This window comes from Malania oleifera, chromosome 10 (assembly GCF_029873635.1).
Source record: "Malania oleifera isolate guangnan ecotype guangnan chromosome 10, ASM2987363v1, whole genome shotgun sequence".
Classification (NCBI taxonomy): domain Eukaryota; kingdom Viridiplantae; phylum Streptophyta; class Magnoliopsida; order Santalales; family Ximeniaceae; genus Malania; species Malania oleifera.
The window spans coordinates 76,862,365-76,874,818 of NC_080426.1; the positions used below are offsets into that span (position 1 = coordinate 76,862,365).

General features: G+C 35.4%; 1 protein-coding gene across 5 annotated transcripts in view; it reads left to right on the plus strand.

Annotated features, from left to right (window-relative positions):
- Window positions 1–12,170, plus strand: part of LOC131166263 (BEACH domain-containing protein C2) — a 116,547-nt gene extending 104,377 nt beyond the window's left edge. For all 5 annotated transcript variants that reach the window (XM_058124641.1, XM_058124646.1, XM_058124643.1 and 2 more), the window contains exons 29-32: window positions 4,596–4,962; window positions 9,789–10,576; window positions 10,801–10,923; window positions 11,563–12,170. In XM_058124641.1, the coding sequence (XP_057980624.1) occupies window positions 4,596–4,962; window positions 9,789–10,576; window positions 10,801–10,923; window positions 11,563–11,637 (1,353 nt within the window). In that variant the 3' untranslated portion in view covers window positions 11,638–12,170. The remainder of the gene's footprint in view (window positions 1–4,595; window positions 4,963–9,788; window positions 10,577–10,800; window positions 10,924–11,562) is intronic.
- The last annotated feature ends 284 nt before the right edge of the window (window positions 12,171–12,454 follow it).

Sequence of the window (12,454 nt, forward strand, 5' to 3'; positions counted from 1 at the left end):
GTTAGGAAGGTGGTGTTTGTCCTCAATAGAGAGAATGCTCGAGTCTCAGATGGGTTTAATTTTTGATGTAGGACAAGAAGTAAGACCTAAGGAAGATCCTTGCTGGAAAATAATTAAGAGGAGTTGGCTTAAGGAATTGTGGGCTTAAGTTAGTAGTTTATTATGTGTGTTTAGTATTAATTAGTGTAGGATTATGTGTATTTGAGGGTTGTTTGTAATATTTGTGTAAGTAGGGGTACATTTGTAATGCAATGTAGTTTTAGGGGTTTATGTGTAATTTCATGTAAAGAGGCTTTCTTATGAATAGTGTATGAAAGTCATGTTGTAGGCAGTTATTGATGAATGTGAATTGAAGTGAACGTGAGTTCCCCCCCCCCCCTCCCCCCCGGCATCTCCTCTCTCCTCCCTTCTTCTCTTCTAATTTCTCCGTGTCTGCAGAACCTTGATGCTGCCCCTGCATCATTTGGTATCAGAGCTTAACCACAATCTCTGTCTTCGATTTCAATTCCCCCATTTTTCTTTTTCGATCTTCTTCTTCCTCCCTCTTCTTCTCTTCGTCCTTTCCCCCACTCTTCTGCAACTTCTATCTCCCTCTGCTGCAACTTCTTCTTTCTTTCTCCTCCTCTATTCTGTAACTTCTCCCTCTCTTGCTGCTGCTGCTTCTTCTTCTTTCCTTCTCTCCTTTGTTCTATAACTTCCGTTCACTCTCTGCCGCTGCTTCTTCTTTCTTCTCTTCTTGTTCTCTGGTTTTATGTTCTGATCTCCCGCTCTGTCCCTAATCCTTTGCTGCCCAGCAGTGTTCTGCCCTCTTGCTTCTTCTCTGTTTCTCTTCTTCTCTTCTTCCTCTTTTCTGTAATTCTCTCCCATAACTCTCTCAACTCTCTCTCATTTCTGAATTCTGTGTTTCTGCTAGCAACTCCTCCAACCTCCCATCTTCTTTTCTCTCCTCCAGTTTTTTAATTCTCTCTCCCTCTCTCTCTCTCTCTCTCTCTCTCTCTCTATTTAGATATATATATATTTCTGAATTTCAGTTTAAAAAAAAAAGACTGAAAAGCAGTTCTGCAGTTTCTGAACTTTTCAGAAATTCCAGTCGTGTTCTCCAATCTTGAACACCACTTCCCAGCGACCGTCCTGCAACACCACCCACACCACTAAAAACAGAACCCCCCGAAACCCTTCCCCTCAAACATTCATCACCGTCCAACCAACTGAGGAACCCCCACTCGCTGGCTAAACATACTCAGCGGTCGGCCTTCGAGAATCACTAGTGTCTTTTGTTTTTCTCATCACACCACCACCACTGCTGTGCTCCCGCCCACTGATCTACAGTCGCCTGAAGTTTCATCACCGGAATCTCGCTGCCGGTGACTTACGCGCTCCACACGCTGGCGAAGCGCGTGAGAAAGTCTTCCAGAGTCTTCTGTGATTTCCTGTCTCATGAGAAATTGCCTGCAGCCACGATATTTTGAGTTTCTCCATGATAATTTGATCTGCAGCTTGATATTTTGATTACGAACACAATATATTGTAAGCATGCGCAATAATTTGGCACAAAACCCTAGAAATTGTCACTGCCAGCATAAAAAATTAGGCTTTGTTGCTGTAATTTGTGAGTTTTCTTTGAGAGTTTTTTTCATTTCAGTAGGACAATCAATATCAAGGTGAATTAAGATATTTTTTTTCTTGAGAAATTTGGAGTAAGGCTTGTGGGAAATTGTGTTAGAGGATTGTGATATATAGCTGCAGCATATGTATATGCATAATTCAGCAACATGGTGACAAATTAAAGGAAAAAGGAATGTCCTTTGCCAAACTTTGCGCGCAATTTCAAGCTTTTCAAACACCTTTCTCAAATGTGGCAAAAAGATTTGCAAAATCTTCATTGATGGAAGATGTCCAATGAACGTGGTTTCCATAAATGGAGTCATTCGTATGCAGCTTCATCCGGAAAATTTCCCAAAACCTTATGTGATATCTTGGGTTTATAACTCTATTGTACATGTTTATGAAAGATGTTTGGTTCCCATCCAAATGGGTGAATATTTGGCTAATGTTTGGTGTGATTATCCTACATATGAAGATCGGCCATGTACACCTTGGTTCTCCTTGGTTGGATGACTTAGGTGTGACTCAAGGACATGAGAGAACACATGTCTTTTCTATAATGGGAAGAAAATCATTTTGAAGCTCGCTCTACCAATGAACCAAGACAAAGAATCGATCATAATTACTCAGCTTGAAGACAATACGAGGAAGGAAATGAATGTGTTTGACGACATCCAAAGTCCTTAAGGCATTCCAATTGTTGAGTTTGTCATTCCTAATGTGTTTATTGATGCCAACTCTCAATTCAAGTCTATGCTGCTGCCAAAAGATTGTGGTTTCTTGTATCACTCAAGTGCTGGCTTTCAAAGAATCCAATTTTGCTTCTCCCTTTTGATTCTCCAACATTTCAAAATTCGAGGCTGAAATTTTTCTAGCTGGGGGAGAGCTAAGGAAGATCCTTGCTAGAAAATAATTAAGAAGAGTTCGGTTAAGAAATTGTGGGGTTAAATTGGTAGTTTATTATGCGTGTTTAGTATTAATTAGTATAGGATTATGTGTATTTGGGGGTTGTTTGTAATATTTGTGAAGTAGGGGTACATTTATAATGTAATGTAGTTTTAGGGGTTTATGTGTAATTTCATGTAAAGAGGCTTTCTTATAAATAGTGTATGAAAGCCATGTTGTAGGAAGTTATTGATGAATGTGAATTGAAGTGAATGTGAGTTCCCCCCCCCCCCCCCCCCCCCCCCGCCTTGGTATCTCCTCTCTCCTCCCTTCTTCTCTTTGTATGCTGCCCCTGCATCAATATTTGTTTGGGAGGTGGTTAGATTTGATTTGATGGATGGTTTCATGAATTCTATTTTAATGGGGAGATTCCTAAAAATATAAATTCCACTTCCGTTACTTTGGTTCCTATGGAGGATCATTCTATTATGTTACTGACTTTCAGCCTATTCGTTTTGATTATGTGATTTGATAATTATCATGGAAGTCCTTGCTGATAGAGAAGAGGGCACCATCTCTTGTGCTCAATCTGCTTTTGTTGGAGGTAAACAGATTTTGGCTGTTATATTGGTCGATGCAATTGTTGAAAAGGCTAGGAGTGAAAAGAAAGGTGTAGTGCTTAGTGTTTAAATTGGATTATGGATGTTATTGTAGCTGTTTATATATTTTTATTTGGTTTCCCAATGACCTTTCTTCTCTTTTGTGTAAAACACCTCCAAAATGATTATATAAATCCTTCAAAAATTATTTATCTGTTTGAGCATGTCTTGCAAGAAACCAGGGTGACACGTTTTCCAGGCAAAAAGCAAAGTGTGAGTTGATTCTTTTGCCCAATGGATGTTGTTCCTGCAATCTTACAATAAAGAGAGAGAGAGTAGGCAAGTAATAAATGTGAGCACGATATGATAAGATATTGAATAAAGGTTGTCTAGTTAGAAAGAGAGAATATTATAGAGAATAGTATCTTCTTATCTCTTAGATATGTGAGATAGAAATTTGAAAAGATTTCCAAAAACAATCTTATAATGTAGTTTAAATTTAAATTCAGAATGCTTTCCAATAGAATTTATCTCAAACATGGAAACTGAAAAGATTAGTCAAATTGACATTAAATTAAAATATTCAAAGTAGATCCTAAAATATATGAGATGCATGTTAATCAACTATGTTTAGCTTGAACATCTAATGAATTCAAGATTCAAGATCTCATGGTCAAGAGATGTAAACAACTAAATTTGTTTCTCCAATATTCAAGAAATAAACCACCAAGGAATATCTGTATTATAAAAAGTAATCCCTTTCATTTAAAGATGGTAAATTGAAATTTAGGATCCAGAATAATAGTCAACCATATAAGAATCAACTTGGGACAACTAAAACAAACATGGATAATGATATAAACACACTCAAAATTTAGAAGGGGTGATTAGTTTTTACATGCATACATGCCTATCCAGATGACTTAAAGCTTTCTGAAGCCATGAGATTGCTCAAGGTACAAACCAACGAAACCTGAAAATGTACATATATGCTGAGTATTCTCATAGCACCATCCAAATATATTACACAAAATTATGAAGAAGCAGAACCATACACAACAATGTGGTTTACATTTTCTAATCATCAAAATACTTTGTGGACCACAACTAGAAATGAGTTTCTATTGTTTCCACATACCTTCCGAGGCTTTTTGGTCATGTAAGATTATCTTTGCCTCTTTGAAGAAAATTATTCAAGTACTTTTCATGACACTTCAACTTGATAATCAATGTGAACACTGAGCATTGCACGTTGTTTCTAGCCATTTGGAATGGTACTTATTATCTAGAGTTTGGTTGTCATCTTATTTTGGCACGTACTTGCAGTGTGTTTTTGGATTTTTTTTTTTTTTTGGAAACTCTAAGCATAGTAATTCTGCTTACCATAGTTCTGGCTCCATTCCTTGTCACATTAGTTGCTTTATGTTAAAGATAAGGTGCTCTGTATATTATGAGAGCAATAATTTATCAGATGATTGTGAGCGCATATTTCTATTTGCTTGGCAGACCATCTTTCGCAACCCAAAAGAACTCAAACCATATGCTGTTCCAACCCCGGAACGCTGCAATCTACCAGCCGCTGCCATTCATGCATCTTCAGATTCTGTTGTAATTGTTGATATGAATGCTCCAGCTGCACACATTGCACAACACAAGTGGCAGCCAAATACACCTGATGGCCAGGGAACACCATTCCTGTTCCAGCATGGCAAGGCTGTAGCAAGCTCCACTGGTGGAACATTCATGCGTATGTTTAAAGGGCCAGCTGGTTCTTCTGATGAGTGGCATTTTCCCCAAGCATTAGCTTTTGCAACTTCTGGAATCAGACCCTCTGCTGTAGTTACCATCACACGCGACAAAGATATTATTACGGGTAAATGTTTTTTCTTAGATATTTTTTGAATTTTTTCCTATCTTATTATTATTATTATTATTTTATTTAACGTATGTAGATGATTGGCTGAAACTTTATTAAAAACTATGGACCATTTGGTTTGCACAAAGACATGAAGAGAGAAAATTGTAGAAAGGAAGGCATTGCTAAGCATTTTCTTATTTACTTCTATTTTTCTTTCCATGAACCAAATTATTAGGGAATTTGCTTTTGATGGTAATGATTTTCCATGGAACATAGATACTGTCCAAGTGTACATCATCACCTAACTGTCAAGAAAATAGTTGATTCAAATATTTGTATTCTGCTGCTGTACAATCATCCTCCACCTTTAATCATTTTGATCACCAAGTATTACATGCTCTTCAATGAGTAAAGCCCCTACTGAAGCATTTTCCTGATCACCTCGACAACTGTGGATTGTTTACCAAGGATGATCCCATCTAACTACTGGAGCCAACACTGCATCATTAAATGCCTATCACCAACCAAAATTAGATCTTCAAAAGATGGGGAATGATCAATATGGAGAGGAGTTTACATGATTTCAAAATAGAAACCATATTTCCATGATTAAAGGCTTATAACCACGTCTTAAATTTCCATGAAATTGTTGAATTTTCATCTTTCCATCACTCTCGAAATCAAAATTGCAGTTGATTTTTGTTGAAATTTCAATGGATCATCCAAAACTTGTCAAAATCTCAAAAATTTAGCAAAACTTGTTGAAATTTTGGCTATAGAATGAATTTTCCTTGAAATTCAGATGTGAGATTTAATCCAAAAATGAAACTTATCTCTAAATTTATTCTTTTTTTATTTATTTATTGAAACAAAGATTATTGCGGAGATTTATGAAATTATATGAAAACTATACTTAGATAGTAGCAACAACATTTTATTTGACCATGTAGTTCTAAATTATCTTTATTTGTATAATTAATAATATTAACTGCTTATGAATTTCATTTATATTAAATTAATATATTTAAGGTGATTATTATCTGTCTTAAATTTCCACAAAATTGTCGAAATTTTTGTCGAAATTTCCGGTTTCTGTCACCCTCGAAATCGAAATGGCAGTTGATTTCCATCTTGCGTAATTTCCATCGAAATCAACGAATCATCCCGAAATTTATTCAAATCTCGGAATTTCAGCAAAACTTGTTGAAATTTTAACTATACAATGAAATTTCCTTGGAATTCAAATAAGAGATTTGGGAGTGAAGTGAAATTTCTCTCTTAATTTATTTTATTTATTTTTATTGAGGCAAAATATTTTTACAAATGCTGTTGAAATTATATGAAAAAATAAACTTACAGCAGCATTTTATTTAACCATTTATGTCCAAATTATCATTATTTGTATAATAAATAATATTTAAATGATTTTTGAATTTCATTTGTATTAGCTAAATATGTTTGATGTACATTATCTTACAAATATGTTTGATACACATATTATATTACAACTTTTCCACCTCATACACAAAATATACTTGTAATATATAAGTCCTAAAACTTACATTATTATGTTTGTTAACCATTTCTAAAGTTTAGGATTCCATGCTTTACTACTGATTTCCATTATTTTTTCAAATCAAAATCAAAATTGACATCGAAACTGAAATTTTCGTAGTTTCGGAGCTTCGAAATTTGAGTCAAAATCGAATTTTAAGACCTTGATTATTATATTGCGCCTTATACACAGTGTACCTGTCATTGATGTATTTACTTTATAATACTTTAGTTCAAAACCTTGCATTATTCTGTCTGATGACCATTTCTGGAGTTTCATAAAAGAATTCCATGCTTTACAAGTAATTTCCATGATTTTTAAAACTGAAATCGGCATTCCTGCTGGAATTTCACTTTTGAAGCTTCAAAATCCTAGTTGAGATTGAACTTTAACACCTTGCTTCTTACTGAGTGGAATTTTTGCTCAAGAAACATAGTTAAGTGATCATAGCATCTCATTTGGTATGTTCTACCCTTTTCTTGTTCAAAGGAGCAGCTGTAAATGTATGATTCAGGATCAGTAATCAGGATGATTTTTTCTGATGTAATTCTCTTGGATTTATACCTAGTTATATTCTTGTTTGCTACTTCTATTTAATGTGTTTTCTATGGTGCTCATAATAAAATAATTGATATTCTCTTGTTCTTTGTTCTAGCTTCTAGGAAGAAAACACTGATTTGAATGTGGACCCTTGCAACTATTTTGATTTTAAATGGTTATTACCTGATTCCAAATTTTAAATTATTATTATTATTATTATTATTATTATTATTATTACCACCTTCTAAGCAATAAAATCTTTTATCAAGTTTATCAATTTGTAGTTTGGTGATCTTTTTTGAGAAAAATTTTCAAGGATTTATGTCAAATACTTTTATGGGTAAAAGAACATCCACTAAAACTCCAAATGGGTCACCCAAGTAAATAGGATGTATATGAGACTGACAGAGAAATCCAAAAGCAACAAAGATGTTACTTCAGTAGAAGATCATATGACAAGGCTATAAAAAGTGTGATGACTCGAAATCCACAGAATACAATAAGCATGAAAACAAATTGTCACCTAATGCTTGGGTACTGTCTTCAAAACTCCTCCCATGCCTTTCATTCCATAAATAGTATAGTGAACCTGGAGGGCAGCTATCTAAAGTCTTCTTATGTCTGTCATACCAACTGAGCATCTTTATCTAATTTCACAGCCAACAATCCATGAAAATGACTTTTTAAGATTTTCACAAAACAAATCCTGTAAATTTTTACTGTCTCTGTGTCTCTCTCTATCCGCTTCTTCAAAAACACAATTGTCCAAAAAATTTCTTAGACCTTCTATTAGATAGCTCAACAAACGTTGTTGGGCTCTGTCTTGGGTTCAAGTCTCATGCTCTATATTTGTTCACTTAATATGTTTGTTATATTACTCTTTGTTTTGTTTGAATTGTAGATGTATTTAATTCCCATTGTTTACCTATCACAATTGCAAAACAGGAAATTTGCCAAAGATCTTTGGTCTCTATGCGGACTAGATGAAAAAAATGTGATCACTTATTATGCAGTTGCTGTGAATGCCACACATGAAGTGCTACATGGTTTCATGGTCTTAAATTTGGACAAAAAACTGATATTTCCATTGAAATTTCCACTTATCACCTTTGAAACTGAAATGGTAGTTATCTTACAATATTTATCAAAACTCTTGAAATTTCAACAAGTTATTTATTTATTTATTTATTTTTTCCAAAAATCTTACTATAGAACAAAGTTTTCTTGAAATTGAAATTTGAGTTTCAAAATTCAAATTGATATCATGTCATTATAAGATTTCTTTTTATTGAAGATAAGGATTACTGCTAGAAGGATATGAATGGTAGCTTTTAGATTTTTAAAGCTGCATGCAAAATTGAGTTCTGCAATTGGCTACAACATTTTACTCTGTATTTTGTGTGTATGTTAGTTTCTTTGCATGATAACTACTGTTTAATTGATTTAAGATTTTAATGGGTATTAATTGAGTATGAATGTCTAATATGATTATCATATTACGGTTATTACACCATAAACACCTCATACTGTCATTAGTTTGTTTTATTTATGAACCATGCATTATTATGTTTATTAGCAATTTATTATGTGCCATGGAAAAAATTCTGTGCATTTACTATTATTTCCATCATTTTTTTGAAATTGAACTCAAAATTGAATTTAATATTAGCATTGAAATTTCTGTACTTCTGAGGCTTTGAACATTTTTATCGAAACTGGAATTTAAAACCTTGGGTAGCTTGACCTGCACCAATTCCTAACTGCTTAAGCTTCTGGGATAATTGGCATCCTAACATCTTCCCAGTACATCCCTGCGAAAAGAAAGCATAGGACCAATCATTCCTCCCCTAACTGAAACTGCAGTTGACTGCCAACCTCCAAACTCCTTGTCTTAGTGGCACGTCTCCAGTGCTACTGGGTTTCTACATTAAATGTGGATCATACATTTATTCCTCCTGGATTAGGAAGAAATTTTGGTTGCCTGTTGAACTTTCCCAACAGCCGACTAGGAACTTAAGCTAGAGGTTGCCTGGGTGCCTTGTTTCCCATCTTTGAAGAAAATGCCTAGGTTATTGGGCTAATAACTATACTAGAAATGTACCTATGTATTTGAATCTAGATTTTGAGAAGCTTAAAACTGAAGCGTTAAGAAAGGAGGAAATCCATTGTGAACACAGGGATATTACTGTAATGGTTTCTTCCCTTTGTTCATACCAGTATTTTGCTGTTTGATTGAGGCACTTGGAAATTGGGGGCAAACAGTAATTTTTACATCAATTATCCAAGACCAAATTAGTGCAAGATTTCATTTCATTTTCTTTTGCTTTTTACTCTCCATTTTTTTGCATCCAGTAATTTCGTGGAGGAGACAACAGGTTCCATTTAGCTTTTCTTTTCTTTTCTTTTCTTTTTAGGGGTGGCTGGGGGGGGGGGGGGGTGGTTTTGCTAATTCTCAATTACAACTCCCATTCCTTCCCTCACAAGCACAGCAGGTATGCATGTATTAAACAACCTCTTGGCACACATGCAAGTAACTGTAATTAAAGAAAAGAAATTTAACCATTTATTAGTTTCTCTACGCTTTCAAGATTTGGAGTTCCATTTGAGTGAAATCTTGTATGAACTTTATTCTGAGTACTAGATTTCATTATTCAGTTCATGTTATCTGATAACTTGTATTGTAGTATTACTTTCTTGTCTATTTTTTCAATAACTGATATTTCATGTCAATATTATGTATTTCTAGGTGGGCACATGGATAACAGTATCAAGCTAATATCATCAGATGGAGCAAAAACATTAGAAACCGCTACAGGGCATTGTGCTCCAGTGACTTGTCTGGCTCTCTCTCCCGATAGCAGCTATCTCGTGACAGGATCCCAGGATACAACAGTTTTACTCTGGAGAATGCAGCAGACATCCAGTTCTCAATCAAGCAGCATATCAGAGCCTTCTGGTGGCTCAAGCACACCAGTTTCTACCAGCAGCAGCACTGCTAACATCTTGGTCGATAGAGGCAGGAGGCAACGTATAGAAGGGCCTATATATGTTCTTCGAGGCCATCTTAGAGAAATAGTCTGCTGTTGTGTCAGCTCAGATCTTGGTATTGTTGTTTCATGTTCCCATTCATCAGATGTTTTGCTGCATTCTATCAGAAGGGGTCACTTAATCAGAAGGCTTGTTGGGGTAGAGGCCCATATTGTTTGCCTTTCACCTCAAGGGGTTGTATTAACTTGGAATAAATCACTTCACACAATCAGTACCTTTACTCTTAATGGAGTTATGATTGCTACAGCACAACTTCCGTTTGCCAGTAACATCAGTTGCATGGAAGTTTCTCTTTGCGGAGAGAATGCTTTGATTGGAATGGTCTCATGTTTGGAGACTGATAGAGTCCCTGGAAATAGCCAGGATTTGAAGTTAAAGAAGTACGGACATGAAAATCTTGATCCAGCAATAGATGAAACAAGGGAAAACAATAGAATGGATGTTCCTATCCCCACAATTTGCTTCCTGAATCTACATACACTGAAGGTATTTGAACTATAGGAAATTAAAACACTAGCTAATGTTCAGCTGCTTTCCACACAAATTAAAGACTTCTAATTCCACAGGCAACAGATCACACTTACACACCATATGCCTGCTATATTATCTTAGTGAATTCACTCTAGTCTGGAGTCTCTGTGTGCCTGTTGATGGATAATTGCTTGTTGAGTAGTCTGCTCTACTAACACAGTTAATACTCCTGTTCTTAGGTATTTCATACATTGAAGTTGGGCGAAGGGCAGGATATTACTGCTGTTGCTCTCAACAAGGACAACACAAATCTTTTGGTGTCAACAGCAGATAAACAGTTGATCATCTTCACTGATCCAGCGGTAAGTTCGCTCTTATCATATTTGTTTCTTATTTTTGGTTCTCATTTAATGTTTAACCATGTTACTGTTTACGCCCTGGAGAAATTTGCTGCTGCTTATGTTGCTTGTATTTCTTTGAGCTGCTTTTTTTTGGCATTTTCTCATTTGACTGGCTTCATTAGCTCTGGAAGCAAATACAGTTAATGCGAGTGAATTTACTATGGCTCATACACAAAGCACCTCTTTTATGGATGTGAGAAATTAGAGGTTAAATTTAAATTGGGAGTTTTAACTCTTTTAGATGCTTTCAAAATCAAAAGATGCCTTGATACTAAAAGTAAACTTTAAAACTGAGACTTCCACATCTGAAAGTACTTGTTAATTTTGTTGTCAGCTTGTAATTTCCAAAGCTACTTTTGATTTCCCATGCCCACCCACACACCCCCGCCCGCGTAAAGGCTAACAGCAACAACTATTGAATTTAGACTCTCAAAATTACTAATATATATATATTTCATAAAGGTGAATATCCCAAAGTTTGTAGTATCAGGTGTCTGATTCTTTATAACAAGCAAGGATTGGCTCATTTATTAAAAGGGGCATCACTTTTTGTTGTTTTTGGTTTGTTTCCTTATTAGTTTTTATTCTTGTTCACTGCAGTTGAGCTTGAAAGTGGTGGATCAAATGCTCAAGCTCGGTTGGGAAGGTGATGGGCTCAGCCCCCTCATAAAGTGAAAGACAGTTCCAGGCGATTGGGTTTGCCTTTTATTAAACCAAGAGAGGGATTGTAATAGAATCCCTGATACTGGAACACCACTTACTGGATTCTGCAAGGGCAGATTGGCCATATCATTCACAATCAGAGTATAATTGGTTTACTTTGTCGTCGCAGCTGTCTTTGCAGTTGTAATATATGTATATCAAAAGTAGAAAAGTTTCAGATGGAACAGTTCTGAGGTGTTTAGATTTTCTGCAGGCCGGTTTTTCTGCAATTTTTTGCTCAATTGGGTCTTTGGATTTGTTGCTGTTGAGGTGAGTTAGGTTAGGCTTCAGGCTTGAATTGTGTTCTATCAATTTTTTTTGATCCAGTAGAGAATGAAAGATCCAGTAGTTATTTTCTGGCGAGTGTTTTTTTTTTTTAATTTTTATGCAGCTCTCGGCTATTATAAAGCAAGAACTAGAAGAGCTGTACGTATTGAATTGATTGGCAATGTTACATAAAATCATTTGAATAGTTTATCTATAATGCTACTGCTGTTTTTGTTGAATTTGAAACTTCCAGAAAATTTGGCTTCTTTGGAGCTGCGGAAAGAATTGCAATAAGAAAAAAAAAAAAAAGAAGGAAAAGCGATCATAAGATGAAAAAAAAAGTGTGATCAATAAATCTGGATGGATGTCTGTTCCTGCTGAAATGTTGTTCCATTGGCCCATATGGTCTGTTGTGTTTTGTTGGTTGCCGAGAGAGGATCTTGGTTTCCTGTTTCCTACTAAAAATTTCTAGCAGCAAAGCCGACTGCCATATCTCTAGCAGGCTGAGCAACTGGGCTAACAA